Source organism: Budorcas taxicolor, chromosome X (assembly GCF_023091745.1).
Source record: "Budorcas taxicolor isolate Tak-1 chromosome X, Takin1.1, whole genome shotgun sequence".
NCBI classification, from domain to species: domain Eukaryota; kingdom Metazoa; phylum Chordata; class Mammalia; order Artiodactyla; family Bovidae; genus Budorcas; species Budorcas taxicolor.
Genome location: NC_068935.1, coordinates 143842570 through 143859574, shown reverse-complemented (window position 1 = coordinate 143859574; position 17005 = coordinate 143842570). Strand labels below are relative to the sequence as shown.

At 48.0% G+C, this 17005-nt stretch overlaps 1 protein-coding gene across 1 annotated transcript in view; it reads right to left on the bottom strand.

Moving 5' to 3' along the window:
• STS (steroid sulfatase) overlaps positions 1 to 17005 on the bottom strand; it is an 83980-nt gene that overhangs the window by 20802 nt on the left and 46173 nt on the right. The window contains exon 7 of the mRNA XM_052663439.1: positions 6459 to 6618. Within this exon, the coding sequence (XP_052519399.1) occupies positions 6459 to 6618 (160 nt within the window). The remainder of the gene's footprint in view (positions 1 to 6458; positions 6619 to 17005) is intronic.

The window sequence follows — 17005 nt, the reverse complement described above, 5'->3', positions numbered from 1 at the left end:
TTCCTTAACCGTTTTCATCTGCCTACGGACACCTAGGTTGGCAGATGGAGTCTTTACTACAGAGCCACCAGGAAGCCCGGGTGACTTTCATGTAACTGAAAAGGACATGTAACTTTTCAGAGAGACAGTGACGTCATTCTCCATGAATGCTCCATCTCTCTCTCTCTGCGCTGAAACCAGGGAATCATCTGCCTTGGGATATTCCCATGACCTGCCTTTGCCTGGTTCACCCTGAGAAGGATTTGACCATCGTAACAGAAGGGGAAGCTTTGGGGGGACTGACAAAGAGGTTAACTTGGGAGCACACTATGAGTTACCTGTTGCCCATATTGCAAACAGAGTGATTTTTTTTTTTCAGTGTAGAATAGGAAAGGAAACATTTGTAGGAGAAAGCACATAGATCTTTGACGAACTAAAGCAAATCCCAAGTGCCCAGAAAGTCACTTGAATCATGAAAGCAACGTCTCTGCTCGTAAACATCCAACACTCTGACGTATATGAACAGAAAGCAAGCTCATTCACAAGGAGTTCCGTGCGCATGAAGAGCTTCAACTCTCATTCTGCAAAACGGAGCTGAACTAGGTACAGCTCACTGAACTGTTTCACTGGCAGGGCTCTATGGAAGACATCTTGTGTGGTCGCCCAGCTACATATCAGCAAAAAAAAAAGAAAATTTTTTTAATCTTGTTTTGCTGTTGCTGGTAGCCATACCTCATGGCTGGCAGGATCTCAGTTGTCTTATCAGGGACTCAACCTGGGTCATGGCAGTGAAAACCAGGAATCTTAACCACCAAGCCATCACAGAACTCCCCAACATCAGCCAAACTTACTGGGAGAACTAAGTCCCTCTCCCTGCCTTCATGACACATAAGTGACGTCAAACATTTGGATTTCTTTCCCAAACTTGAAAAAAAAAATAAAAGAAGAAACAGAATTCCAATTATGGAATGTGTGTGTCTGTGTTAGTCGCTCGGTCGTGTTCAACGCTTTGCAACCCCATGGACTTTAGCCTGCCAGGCTCCTCTGTCCGTGGGATTCTCCAGGCAAGAACACTGGAGCGAGTTGTCATTTCCTGCTTCAGCGGATCTTCCCGACCCAGGGAGTGAACTTGGGTCTCCTGCACTGTCGGGAAGAGGGGACCTGAATATTTCACAACTACAGAGTGACTCTGGAGAACTGTGAACCTGTCCTTGCCTCCTAGCACTATGATCTGTGGCCAGAATTGAGGTGTTTTCCAAAGGGGCAGCCACCTATGGCATGCTGAACTCTGTATTACCGCAATGAAAGAGCATACGCTCACGACGCTAATATTCTGCCTGCTTGCAAAGATGACGCTAACAGAAAGGCTTTCACTTTATTGCTTTACTATACTCAGGTAGTATATTCCTATGGCCTATGTGTGTTTTCTTTTTTGAAATTTTTATTGGAGTATAGTTGTTTTACAGCATTGTGTTAGCTTCTACTCTACAACAAAGTGAATTGGCTACATGTATGAAAAAGTGAAACTCTGTCGCTCAGTCGTGTCCAACTCTTTATAGCCCCATGGACTGTAGCCCGCCAGGCTCCTCTGTCCATGGGATTCTCCAGGCAAGAAGACTGCAGTGGGTTGCCATTTCTTTCTCCAGGGGATCTTCCCGACCCAGGGATCAAACCCGGGTCTCCTGAATTTCAGGCAGATTCTTTACCAACTGAGCCACTAGGGAAGCCTAGCTTTATGTACATCCCCCCTTTTTTGGATTTCCTTACCACTTGGGTCAGCCAAGAGCATCGAGCAGAGATCCCTGCAGTATACAGTAGGACCCCATTAATTATCTATTTTATACATGGCATCAATAGTGTAGGAACTTCCCAGGTGGTTCAGTGGTAAACAATCCACCTGCCAATGCCCGTTGATCCCTGAGTCAGAAAGATCCCCTGGAGGAGGAAGTGGCAACCCTCTCCAGTATTCTTGCCTGGAGACTCCCAAGGACAGAGGAGCCTGGCGGGCTACAGGACTGAGCAACTGAATACACACACATGGATAAATAGCAGAATATTATCCAGCTGTCATTATTGAAAAGTTGTAATAAGGTTTTCCTTATAACAACGTTTTCCATGAAAGGGCAATAATGAGCTTCTGAGCAGAATTCTCAACCTCAGCACTACTGACCTATTGGGCTGGATCACTCCTTCTCATGGGAGGGGGGACTGTCTCCCAGGGTCATCCCCCAAACTGTGGGCTGTTGAGGGGCATCTCTGGCCTCCACCCACGAGATGCCAGCAGCATCATGAGTCTCGACAATCAAAAATGTCTCCAGATTTTGCTGAACGGCCCCTGGGAGGAACAGTCACCCCAGGTGAAAACCATCCCTTTAGATGACCAAAGTCACCAGGGCAGACACAGGAGGATGCTTTCCGGACCTGGTTGCTAATGTTGTCTAAATAGAACGCTGAGAACTCATTTCAGTCCCATGAGTGACATGGAAGCCGATTTCTGTTTTCTTTTCTTTACGGCCTCTAGGATGACAGTGACATCTAAGAGGGACCTCCACAGACACAGTATCATTGGGTTGAGTAAGACCATCAGCGATAGTCCATAGGAAGAACCTTCAATATTCAGAAAGGGCTCTACTGAAGACACCTGCTCACACAGAGAAGACTTGGGTCTGATTAACAGGGCTGGGCGCTGGCTTCCTCCATCAACGGGCACATGTGAGAAAACCAGGTTGACTTGCATCACCCTCAGGTTGGGGTGGGAAGGAGGTGCCGGCAGTGAGATTTCCCTTCAAGAATCTACCTCTTCGCCTCTCAACTTCTGCCTTCCCTGGCCTCTTCCCAGTGAGATGGAAAGATGCTCTGCGAGCCCGTGGAACATCCCTGGTGGTCCAATGGTTAAGAATCCACCTTGCAATGCAGGGGACACGGGTTCGATCCCCGGTTGGAAAACTAAGATCCCATATGCCTTCGAGCAAACAAGCCTGTGTGCCACAATTAGAATCTGCAGGTCACAATCAGAGAGTCTGCACACTGCACCGGAAGATTCCACAAGACGCAGCGGAGATCCTGAGGGCCCCAACTACAACCCAATGTGGCCAAAAAGAGCACTATGAGAGAAAAGAGCAGTGATGATATGATATCATGAGCCAAGAATGGATGCTTTTAAACGGTGGTGCTGGAGAAGACTCGAGAGTCCCTTGGACTGCAAGGAGACCCAACCAGTCCGTCCTAAAGGAAATCAGTCCTCAATATTCACTGGAAGGACTGATGCTGAAGCTGAAACTCCAATCCTTTGGCCACCTGATGGGAAGAGCTGACTCACTGGAAAAGACTCTGATGCTGGGAGAGATTGAAGGAAGGAGGAGAAGGGGAAGACAGAGGATGAGATGGTTGGATGGCATCACCGACTCAATGGACATGAGTTTGAGTAAACTCCGGGAGTTGGTGATGGACAGGGAGGCCTGGCGTGCTGCAGTCCATGTGGTCTCAAAGAGTCGGACACGACAGAGCGGCTGAACAACCACAGCAATCTGAACAGTCTGTGTGCACTGTTCCCAATACTGTTCTGCATTTATACCAAGGGAAAGAACCAGGGCTAAAGAGCAGATAAAAGAAGTGGGGAGACTTCTGATGGTCTACAAGAAAAAAACGTTTGGGACTTTCCTGGTGGTCCAGTGGTTAAGACTCCATGCTTCCAATGCAGGGGGCCATGGGTTCGATCCCTGGTTGCGGAACTAAAAATCCCTCACGCGGCATAGAGTGGGGAAGTAGATAAAATAAAATCTCTTAAAAAAAAAAAAAAGTAGAAGAGACTTTTTATGAGTCCCCACTGCCAAGTTTTCCATCATTGGAGGAAAGGAAGACTAGTGTGACTGGAGGGTAAGATCTTCGAAGCCCCGCTTCAGCCTTCAAAGTGAGGACCCTCTAACCCCCAGTGGAGATTAAATGCAGAAGTTGCAATAACTCTTTTTCCCTGTGGTGGACGAAGCACAAGGGACAAGTATTCACGCCTCTCCACTCCGCACTTGCCAGCCTCTGACGCTTTCCATCTTCACAGCAACCCATTCGAGGGCATGCAAGGCTGAACCCATCTGCAGGAGAAGAAACCAAGGCCCAGGAAGTTCGGGGCTTTGGCAGCTGTTAAAACAGCCAAGATGTGAAGCCCTGTATGCAGTACGGCTCCAGGATCTTTGTTCTCTGGAGCACCAGCTGCTCTCCAGGTGTGGTCCAGAGACCCGCAGGGATTCCCTGGTATCTATCAGGAGGTCTACGAGCTGAAACGATCTCCATGGTGATTCAAAACATTCTGTGATCTCTTACATCACTGGTCTTTCATGAGTTCATGGCGCCGGTCTCTCCCCAGCGGCTCCATTATCACTCTGCCAGCCGACTCAATGCTTGCTTGGGCACTCTTGCGTTTAAAGACTCTGATTTGCGTTTTGAAGATCTGATTACTAATATGGCAAACACAGATAGATCCCACCCACAGAAACAGAGCACCTTTGGGTTCCTCGATCGGTGAAGTATCTGTGAGGGTCTTGAGACCAGAACTCCATGAAAACAATTAATCAGTATGTCTCCCTTAGAACTCTGCAGATGGATCATAACACGTAAGAAGGGCTACACTCTGTAATCTCACCTTTCTCAGTTGTGTGTGTGTGTGTGTGTGTGTGTGTGGTGTGGGCACGCTTTGGGCAGAAGGTATACCCAGTGTAGAAATTTGGGAAAAAAAAGGTCAGAGTGAAGCAAGCTTGCACACAAGGAAGCTGAGCAAACCTCCGCCTGGACTCAGCTCTGGCCGAGCTCTTGTTCTCGTCCCTGTGTTCCAGTCTCTGCTGGGTTCCCGCGGCAGCTGAATTTAAACCAGATTTGTGGCCCGTGTGCCCCCATCACCTGCCACCTGACTAAGGAAAACAATTATTCAGCACGCCTCACTCAGAACTCTTCAGATGGGTCATAACACTTAGGAAGAAACTGTTGGCGATGTCATCAGAAGTTGTATTTAAATAGAAGAGAAAGATGTTTCATTTAGAACCTGCTAGATGAAGACATGCTGGGGAAACAGGCCTGATGGAGGAGCCAGCTGTCTTTCTCGGTGCTCCTGCAGCAAAGAGCTGCTAGGTGGGGTTGGGAGGAGGCATGTGTGATGAGAGGAGAGGGGTTACTCTGTCCAGCTGCCCTGCTGCAAGCCGATGAGACAGAGAGAGACAGAGGGAGAGAAAATCCATCAAATGCCAGAAGAGGGAGGCTCAGCTAAAGACTGCAGTCCCATTCCTGGGCATATACCATACAGTCCATGGAATTCTCCAGGCCAGAATACCAGAGTGGGTAGCCGTTCCCTTCTCCAGGGCAATCTTCCTAACTCGGGGATTGAACCCAGGTCTCCCGCGTTGCAGGCGGATTCTTTACCAGCTGAGCCACCAGGGAAGCCCATCGCAATTGTAAGAGACACACGTACTCCCGTGATCACCGCAGCGTTAGTTACAACAGCCAGGACATGGAAGCAACCCAGCTGTCCGTCAGCAGGTAAATGGATAAAGAAGTGGGATATGCATATGATGGAATATTACTCTGCCATGAAAAAGAACAAAATTGGATCTTTCCCGGAGATGCGGATGGACCCAGAGACTAGAAGAAATTAAGTCAGCTGATACGAATACTATCAGCTGACTTAATACTGTCAAATATTGATGCATATACAGAATCCAGAAACATGGTAGAGATGAACCCATTTGCAGGGAAGGGATACAGACGAAGATGGAGAAAACAGATTTGGACACAGAAGGGGGAGGAGATGATGGGATGAATCGAGAGAGCCCTGCTGACATATATACACAACCGTGTGTGAAATAGACAGCGGGTGGGAAGCTGCTCTATGGCACAGGGAGGTCAGCGCGGGGCTCTGTGATGACCTAGAGGGGAGGGATGAGGGTGAAAGGGAAGCTCAAGAGGGAGGGGGTATATGTACCCTTATAGCCAATCCACACTGTGGTACAGCAGAAACCAACACAACATCATAAAGCAATCATTCTCCGATTTAAAAAAATGCAGATCCAACACAATAGGGAAATAAATTTTGAATGAAAGAACACAACGCAAAACCAAGAAACGGAGCATCCATCCCTGTCAGGCCTCGGACTTCGTTCTCCCCTAGGATCAGGGGAAGGACAGGGCCATGCTTACATTGCTGGACCCACCAGAGCCACTAGGGCAGCCCAAGAAGCCTGCAGTGGGTAGCCTATCCCCTTCTCCAGGGGATCTTCCCGACCCAGGAATCGAACCGGGGTCTCCTGCATTGCAGGAGGATTCTTTACCAGCTGAGCCACCAGGGAAGCTCCTTGACTCACTGGTAACTTCCATAACTGGGCGTGGAAGGATAACCGGTCCAGTGGCAGGCAGCCTGCCACAGAGCGGGTGAACCAGAGCTCTCTTGCCTGCGCAACCTGAGTGAGAGCATCCCAGGGAGCTGAGAGTCACAGTACCTGTCTTGCGGCAGCGGAGATCCCGCGAGTTTGGCCACCGTGGGAAAGATGTCCATGTTGCTGGTGGGCTCATCAATCTCCAAGCCAGCCCGGATCACTCCCGGCCACCGGACGATGCCGGGAACCCGGATGCCTCCTTCCCAGTTGTTGGCTTTTCCCCCTGGAACACAGAAGGAGATGCATCAAGGAGATCTGTCTTTCCAACACTTGCCAGCCGTACCTTCTTCAACACTCGACCTGGGGTGACCAGTCTGGAAGAACTAAGTGCTTTGACGACAGGGATGGGACGAGAATCTCATGGTATCTGCAGCTTCCCTGGGGGCTTGAGTGGGAAAGAACCTGCCCCCCAAAGCAGGAGACACGGGTTCCATCGCTGATCTGGGAAGATCCCACATGCCTCAGAGCAACTAAGGCTGTGAGCCACAAGTACTGACCCTGAGCTTAAAGCTCGGGGGCCAGAATGACCGAGGCCAGGAGCTGCAGCTACTGACGTCCGAGTGACTTGGAGCCTGCACTCCATGACCGGAGAAGCCCCTGCAACAAAAAGTCTGAGCGTGGTCACGAGAGAACAGCCCACAGTCTCCACAGCCAGAGAAAAGCCCGGGTACCCATGAAGACCCAGCACAGCCAGAAGTAAAGGAAATCACTAAAAACTACATTGTGCCTGTTGGGATGGAAAATATATACAATATATAAAGTTATATATGATGATAACAATATGCAATATATAATATATAATTGCATACTGGAAACATATAAAGTTATCTATAATATAATATATAAATTATGTTTAATATATATTTATATATGCATTATAAAATATAGTTATATAATTATAATAGTTTTATATAATATATATAAAGTCATATATAAGTATAATATATAACACTATATAATTTATATATAAATTATGAAGTATATAGTTATCTATAATTATAATATATAAATGATATATTTAATATATATTCATATATATTATAACATATATAGTTATATATACTTTTAATTATTATATAATATATATAAAGTCATATACAATTTTAACATTCAGTTCAGTTCAGTCGCTCAGTCGTGTCCGACTCTTTGTGACCCCGTGCACTGCAGCACGCCAGGCCTCCCTCACTGTCCATCACCCACTCCTGGAGTTTACTCAAACTCATGTCCACTGAGTCGGGGATGCCATCCAACCATCTCATCCTCTGTTGTCCCCTTCTCCTCCTGCCTTCAATCTTTCCCAGCATCAGGGTCTTTTCCAGTGAGTCAGTTGTTCGCATCAGGTGGCCAAAGTATTTGAGTTTCAGCTTCAACATCAGTCCTTCCAATGAATATTGAGGACTGATTTCCTTTAGGATGGACTGGTTGGATCTCCTTACAGTCCAAGGGACTCTCAAGACTCTTCTCCAACACCACAGTTCAAAAGCACCAATTCTTAGGCTAGTATACATAATATATATAAAATATAACATACTATATATAATATATATATTAATATATAACACATGATAACATATGTTTTATATACACACACACACACATATATATACACATACATATATACATATATATAGGGTTGGCCAAAAAGTTTGTTCAAGTTCTCCATATGATGTCACAGAAAACTCAAACTTTTCCAGGGAAGTTGCTCAGTGGTGTCCCACTCTGCGATCCCATGGACTGTAGCCTACCAGGCTCCTCCACCCATGGAATTTGCCAGGCAAGAGTACTGGAGTGGGTGGCCATTTCCTTCTCCAGGGGATCTTCCCAACTCAGGGATCAAACCCAGGTCTCCCACAAACTTTTCAGCTAACCCAGTATATATGGCACAGTGACTACATGCATGACACACGGCCAGCATTGCATGGTGGATATGAATGATGACTGTAACCGGGGACGCCGAAATCTTGCAGCAACCGAGACTGACAAAAAAAAAAAAGACTCACAACACTGACTCTGAAGTCACGGGGTTCCAATTCCGTTTCTAGTTTTTACCACTGGTGGAAGGCAGGATAATGTTGCCCCTGTGTTGAGTCACTCAGTTGTGTTCAACTCTTTGCAACCCTACAGACAGTAGCCCACCAGGCTCCTCTGCCCATGGGATTCTCCAGGCAAGAATACTGGAGGGGGTTGCCATTTCCTCCTCCCGGGGATCTTGGAGGCCCAGGGATCAAACCGTGTCTCCTGCACTGGCAGATGGATTCTTTAATACTAGCTCCACCTGGGAAGCCCAGTGGAGCCCCCATATGTCCCCAAATGCAATCCGGGGAAATGGCACCTTATACGACAAAAGGAGAGTTTATTCCAGGCTCTGTGAGTGGGTCGAATACAATCATGAGGGTCTTTCTACGGGAAAGAGAGAGGCAGGGGCGTTGGTGTCAGAGCTGCAGTGAGAGAGGTTTCAGGATGCTACGTCACGAGCTGTGAGGATGCAGAGAGCTGCCCCAAGCCAAGAGATGCAGCTGGTCTCTGGCCACTGGAAGAGGCAAGGAAGTAGGCGTTCCCTCAGTGTGAGTGAGTGTGAAGTCACTTAGTCGTGTCTGATTCTTTGCGACCCTGTGGACTGTAGCCTACCAGGCTCCTCTGTCCAAGGGATTCTCCAGGCAAGAATACTAAAGTGGGTTACCATTTCCTTCTCCAGGGGATCTTCCCGACCCAGGCATTGAACCCAGGTCTCCTGCATTAGAGGCAGACGCTTTTACCTCTGAGCCATCAGGGAAGCTCCTTCATAAAGGAACGCGGCTCTGCCAACACCCTGATTTCAGCCCTCATGGGCCCATTGTGGACACTGGACCTGCACAGCCATAAGATCATCCAGTTGGGTTGCTCGGAGGCACCAAAGCAGTGGCGACTCGTCAAGGCAGACCCGGGAAGTGAAAATACGGGTTCTATGCCCATGGGCACACGGATCAATTGTGCCGTGCTGCACGTTACAGACAGGGAAGGTGTGAGTATTCCACGGGACTAGGACCCGCGGCCCGGAAGGCAGGAGAGCACCAAGAGCAGCATTTTCATCACAGTTATAGAGTTAGCCACTCGGTCCACTCTTTGTGACCCCACAGACTGTAGCCCACCAGCCTCCTCTGTCCATGGGGTTCTCCAGGCAAGAACACTGGAGTGGGTTGCCATTTCCTTCTCCAGGGGGATCTCCCCACCCAGGGGTTGAACCTGGGTCGTCCTGCATTGGAGGCAGATGCTTCACCACTAGAGCTACGTGGGAAGCGATTCAAAAGTAACTAAGCAGAGCATGACAGGGCTAACAGGAGGGGCTGCAGGGAGGAGCCGGGAGCGGGTCACAATGTCCACAGAAAGTGCTTAGCAAGGCCTCCCGCTCACAGACCCTGGGGAAGACAGATGGAAACATGGAAGCCTTGGGCTCAGAGAGGCCGGGGCTACTGGGTCCCTCTGGCAGAGAACACACGGATGGATGGAAAAACAGACACGCTGCTTCCCCCCCGCCCAGAGCAGTACCCTGTGACTTTAAAACATGCTGTGCAAAACTGGGGGCCAAGAACAAGCCCAGATGATGCCTCTTGCCTGGGGGAACCCCGGCTCCCAATCAACAGCCTTTGAGTTGGCTAGGGAAGGAGAAAGATGGTTAGCAGAGCGAGGCGGGGAGGTTGTAAGGAAGATACAAGAAACAAAAGCGGTGATGGAGGCTGGATTCTTTTTGTTCCAAAAACACCTGAACAGAAAAAAGAGGACGGTCTAAATGTAAAACCCTGGTCGAGTCACTGTCAAATTCACACGTTTAACGTCCTGCTGGTACTGGGTCCTGATGGGGAATCACAAAGGGATGATGGCTGAGTCAGTCTTTCTGCAAAATTCCTCCATCATTCACTCTGAGCCTCTTGTTAGGAGCTGTCTTGTTAAGAGCTGTCTCCAAGCCAGACTTCCATTTCTGTCTCTGTCGAATACTGCCGCCCGGCAGGTCAAATGCCTCTGAGTGGCAGGAGCGTATGCTTGCCACTCTTTTCCCTCATCTGGGCACAGAGTTGTATGAAATAATCCATTTCTCATTTCTTTCCTCCTCTTAGGCATCTCCCGGCCTAGCTAACACTGATTCCCTGGGTTGGTGTGAACCAGAAGGAAGCAGAGGCTTCCCTGGCGGCTCAGTGCTAAAGAGCACACCTGTCAATGCCTCTCAAGAGTGCGCACCCAAATTAAATGACCAAGCTACAGCTCCAGTGTCTCCATTTCTCCCAGTAGGAGGGGACAGGCATGGAGCATTGGGTATTTTTTTTAAAAAAAAGTTATTGGAGGGTGGTTCATTTCCGATCCTCAGCAAAGTGATTTGTTTATACACAGATATATCTATTCCTTTTCAGATTCTTTGCCCACTTAGGGTATTATCGAGTATTGAGTCGAGTTCCTGTCCTATAAAGGAGGTCCTTATTGGTATCTCTTTTATATATAGTAGTGTGCATGTGGGAGAAGGCAATGGCACCCCACTCCAGTACTCTTGCCTGGAAAATTCCATGGACGGAGGAGCTTGGTAGGCTGCAGTCCATGGGGTCGCTTGGAGTCGGACACGACTGAGCAACCTCACTTTCACTTTTCACTTTCATGCATTGGAGAAGGACATGGCAACCCACTCCAGTGTTCTTGCCTGGAGAATCCCAGGGACGGGGGAGCCTGGTGGGCTGCCGTCTCTGGGGTCGCGCAGAGTTGGACACGACTGGAGCGACTTAGCAGCAGCAGCAGCAGCAGTGTGTATGTGGGGTTTCCCAGGTGGCGCTAGTGGTAAGAAACACGCCTGCCAGTGGAGGAGACAGGAGATGCGGGTTTGATCCCTGGGTCCAGAAGATCCCCAGGAGGAGGGTTCGATTCCTGGGTCAGGAAGATCCCCTGGAGGAGGGCATGGCAACCCACCCCATGGCAACCCACTCCTCTGTCCATGGGATTCACCAGGCAAGAATCCCATGGACAAGAGGAGGCTGGCGGGCTACAGTCCACGGGGGTCACAAAGAGTGGGACACAACTTAGCGAGTAAACAACAAGAAGGAAGCATGTGACGAATGTAACTAACCCAAGCATCATCTCACCCAAGAGACTCTAGCTTCCATTCTCCTCCTCGATATATTCATTCAAGAGACTAAAAGGCCACCAGACATAGACGGGACAGGGTACAAAACTGCCCAGCTTCTATTAAAGTATTATCCACCGCCAAACAGGGCACACCACTGAGGAAGAGGAGAGGTGAAGAACTGCGGAACACCCTTAAAATAACTGACCTGGTTTGAAAAGTTGAAGGTGACGATTGAAGCAAGACATCAAACAGCAAAATTATCTGAGCCAAGGGTTGACACGTGTTCTCTCTCAAGAGCTGGGCGGGGGCTGGGGGGAGGGGACGGCACTATTTCACGGAGTGTCGGAGCTTTGCCCAAGTTCTCAGAAGCTCAGAAACGGCCGGGCCAGACTCCAGCAAATGAGGATGGCTTTCTTTCAGGAAATCCTGATCTAGCAAATCAGCCATCAGACTGCATCTGGCTCAACTGCCATAGTCTGCTGAACATGGCTCTTCTTCTTTTTTTTTTTTTTAAATAATTGGAATATAGTTGATTTACAATGTTGTATTAGTTTCAGGCATACGACAAAGTGATTCGGTTATGCATAACCCAGTATAAACATTATACTTGCAAGCTTTACAAAGATCAGCCCTCCATCTACACGTTAGATCTCACTTCCCACGATCTTCTTGGAAACCTGACATCCTCGTTGACCCCAACAATCTTCACTGCACCTGTGTGCTAAGTCACTCTAGTTGTGTCTGACTCCTTGCGACCCCATGCACGGTAGCCCACAAGGCTCCTCTGCCCACGGGATTCTCCAGGCGAGAATACTGGAGAGGACTGCCACTTAGGATCTTCCTGATCCAGGGACTGAACTCACGTTGATGTCCAGTCACTAAGTTGTGTCCATCTCTGCGACCCCATGGACCACAGCATGCCAGGCTTCCCTGTCCTTTGCCATCTCCTGGGGCTTGCTCAAATTCATGTTCATTGAGTCAGTGATGGCATCCAACCATCTCCTCCTCTGTCATGCCCTTTCTCCTCTTGCCCTCAATCTTTCCCAGCATCAGCGTGTTTCCCAATGAGTTGGCTCTTTGCATCAGGTGGCCAAAGTCTTGGAGCTTCAGCTTTAGCATCGGTCCTTCCAGTGAGTACCCAGGATCGATTTCCTTCAGGATTCACTGGTTTGATCTTACAGTCCAAGTGGGCCTCGGGAAAGAAATGCTATGAACAAAGCTAGTGGACGTGCTGGAATTCCAGCAGAATTGGATTTTTCTCAGCATCCATTTCTACAGACCACGTTCTTCCCTGGACCGTCTTCTCTCCTGGTTATCTCTCATCTCCCTGTCACTCTCTCTGCTGTCTCTTTTGTTGGATCACCTACCATCTCCCCTTCTATATTCAATACATCTTCTTATTCCAAATGACCCCCCATACACCTCTTCAGACAACAACCCAATACGGGTCTCTGCTCAGGAGTCCCAATTCCTCAAGGGAACCTCTACCTACGCAATCACACCAGCCACAAACCATAATGATGGTTTGATGGCTGATGATGGTTGATGTCTTCTTCTTCCTCAAACCCCATATCCAATCCGTTGCCAGTATCAATGGATTTTTTCCAACACAATCACGCTCTTCCATTGCTTTCTTCACTGAGTTAAACCATTGATCCTATCGTTTCCCTGGTATCTCAGTTGGTAAAGAATCCACCTGCAATGCGGGAGACCTGGGTTCGATCCCTGGGTCGGGAAGATTCCCCTGGAGGAGGAGAGGCTACCCACTCCAGTATTCTTGGGCTTCCCTGGTGGCTCAGCTGGTAGAGAATCTGCCTGCAATGTGGGAGACCTGGGTTCGATCCCTGGGTTGGGAAGATCCCCTGGAGAAGGGAAAGGCTACCCACTCCAGGATTCTGGCCTGGAGATTTCCGTGGACTGTATAGTCCATGGGGTCGCAAAGAGTCGGATGCGACTGAGCGACTTTCACTTTCACTGATCCTTGAAACCCGAGCTCAAGTGTTTTTTTTTTCACTTACATATTGACTCAAAAATCACTCCTTTTAAAATATTTATTTACTTATTTATTTGACCACGCCAGGTCTTAGTTGCAGCATGCATCCTCTTTAGTTTCGACATGTGGGGTCTAGTTCTCTGACCAGGGATTGAACCCAAGCCCCCTGCATTGGGAGGTCAGAGCCTTAGCCACTGGACCAGCAGGGACGTCCCTGAAAAAACCATTTCCGACATGTCAGGCAGTGTTCTCGGTTCTGGGGATACAGGTCTGCCAACAGCGGTCTCGCACTCTGGCCTTACACTGTTACGTAACCGTCAACCCTGCCCTCACTAAGGGCACTTAGGAGCCACTCTGCACACACAGCCTTTCAAATCATCGTGACAAAGCTCTACGACGTTCCTACAAGGACAATCCTATCATTCCAGTTCTAAAGACAGGGAACCGAGTCTCTGCCCAGGAGTCCTAATTCCTCAAGGAATTTAGCCTCTATCCACCCAGTCAGACCAGCCAAAAGCATGAGATGTTTTGTATTCTTCCTCAATTCATCCTTATTGTCACTCCTTCAGCACTTCCTTATACCAGATTTGGGTGATAGTGTTGACCTCCAATTTTAACTACTACCTAAATGGAAATAACTGCATACATACATACATACATATACATATATACACATACATATACATACATACATATACATACATATACATATATACATGTAAATACACACACACATTTATTTTGTTTCTTTCCATCCATTCATCCATCTATATCTATCCATCCATCTATATTTATCTGTCCATTCATTGATCTATATCTGCCTATCTATCCACACCTATCATCTATCATCTATCTGTATCTATCCATCCATCTATATCTATCCATCCATCTATAGGTATCTATCCATGCATTGATCTGTATCTACCTATCAGTCCATACCTATTTATCTATTATCTATCTATATCTACCCATTCATCTATATCTATCCATCCACCTATATCTATCTACCCATTCATCGATCCATATCTACCTATCCATATCTATCTATTATCTTTCTATCTGTATCTACCCATCCATCTATATCTGTCTATCCATCCATCCATCTCTATCTATGCATTCATCCGTCCATCTATATTCAACTATGCATCCATGCCGCTGCTGCTGCTGCTAAGTCGCTTCAGTCGTGTCCGACTCTGTGCGACCCCAGAGACGGCAGCCCGCCAGGCTCCCCCGTCCCTGGGATTCTCCAGGCAAGAACACTGGAGTGGTTTGCCATTTCCTTCTCCAATGCATGAAACGGAAAAGTGAAAGTGAAGTCACTCAGTCATGTTTGACTCTTTGCAACCCCAGGGACTGCAGCCCACCAGGCTCCCCCGTCCCTGGGATTTGCCAGGCAAGAGTGCTGGAGTGGGGGGCATATGTATCTATTTATCTACCTACACACCCATTTATCTATTCATTCTATTGGATGCATTAATGGGGATGTAGGATACCTCTCCTCAGTTACATCACACAATAGCTCTTGCACACAATTTCATCTCCAGCAACACTGAGCTGCCTTTTTGCTCCCCGGGAGCATCTCATTTCTGCCTGGAATGAACTTTCCACCTCTCCTCCCTGCCAGCCAGCACTTCCACACATCAGCCTGCAAAAGGCCAACATCTCCTGGGAGGTTCTCTCAATTCCCAGGTTGGGTGAGCAACCTCCACTGGCCCCTTCCTCAAAGGTTCCTGTCTAGTTTGTTATCTGACACCATGTCCTTTGAGCTCCATCTCAGCAGAAGAATAGGAGTTACTAGTGGTCAGAGACCCTGTATTCATTGCCACGATGCTTTAGAAGAGACCCCGTGCCTGGCATACTGTGTAGACTCAATAAATGCACGCTTGTCAGTGGAATTGAACCGAAGGATTGAACTGCTAAGCGGGGATAACATCTGAGCTTCTTTCAAAGAGGAAAAGCCCAGTGAACTCCTAGGACACAAGTCCCACCAGTAGCGAGGCCGGCCAGCACTGCTCACTCTCAGGAAGCTGATGAAACTATTTGCCAAAATCGGAATGGGGCTTCCCTGGTGGCTCAGACAGTAAAGACTCCACCTGCAATGCAGGCAACCCAGGTTCGATTCCTGGGTGGGGAAGATCCCCTGGAGGAGGGCAATGGCAACCCACTCCAGTATTCTTGCCTGGAGAATCCCATGGACAGAGGAGCCTGGCGGGCTACAGTCCATGGGCTGAATGATGAACGTGAACGTAACCACCTCCCAATAAACTACCAGAGCTTCTTGCTCTTATTTCTTTTTTCCCAATGAAAGCATCCATTGCTCTGAAAGCTGTCTGACTGTATGAGGCAAGAAGCCAAACTCAGAAGCGACCTGGACTCCAGCCCATCAGCTCCTTATAGAACGTGCACTTTAAGGCCCAGCAACTGCAGGAGCTTCCATCCAGGACCCAGGAAATTTGGAAAGCCTCCTTTCTTGCACACACAGGAAAACATGATTTTCAGGCCCCACCCCTGGCAACCAATGTTTCTGCAGACGTTATCTACACACAGGGTTAATTTATCCACTGCACTGGCATTTATTACCTGCCTTTAGGCAGAGTAGAAGGGAGCTGGGGGTTGACGGGGCAGCCGCCTGCTGGGTGACCTTGACTTTGGAGAGGAACAAAACTGAAGCCAGGGCCAGGAATATAATGCTCTCAATCCAAGACTTTGGGGAATTTTCAGCTACGAGGAAGTAGCTGGAAACGCTAAACTCTAAGGGAATCTTCGGTTACTCTGGTCCCAGCTAAGGGAGGGTATCTTAGGGAAAAGGTGAAAATGAGTTTACAAATATGATGTGTTGGGGAGGGTGGGAAGTAACGGGAACCCTTCTGCACTGTTGGTGGGAATATAAGTTGGTGCAGCACTGTGGAAAATAGCATTCAGTTCAGTCGCTCAGTCATGTCTGACTCTTTGCAAACCCATGGACAGCAGCACGCCAGGCTTCCCTGTCCATCACCAACTCCCGGAGTTTGCTCAAACTATTGTCCATTGAGTTGGGGATGCCATCCAACCATCTCATCCTCTGGCGACCCCTTCTCCTCCCACCTTGGAGGTTCCTTAAAAAACTAAAAATGGATCTATCCTAGCATCCAGCAAGCCAACTTCTGGGCATACATCCAGAGAAAACTAAAGATATACGTAACCCTATGTTCACAGCAGCACTATACACAATAGCTAAGACATGGAGACAACCTAAGTATGCATTGACAGGTGAGTGGATAAACAAAATATACATACATACAATGGAATATTACTCAGCCGTGCAAAAGAATGAGATGATGCCATCTGCACCAACTTGGATCGACCTAGAGATGATCGTATTAACTGAAGTAAGCCAGACAAAAACAAACAAAATATGATATTACTTACATATGGAATTAAAATTAGGGTACAAATGAACTTATCTATGAAACAGAGATGGACTCACAGACATATTAAAAAAAAGAACAGAAACTTATGTTTACCAAAAAGGGAAGGTGGGGAGGAATAAATGAG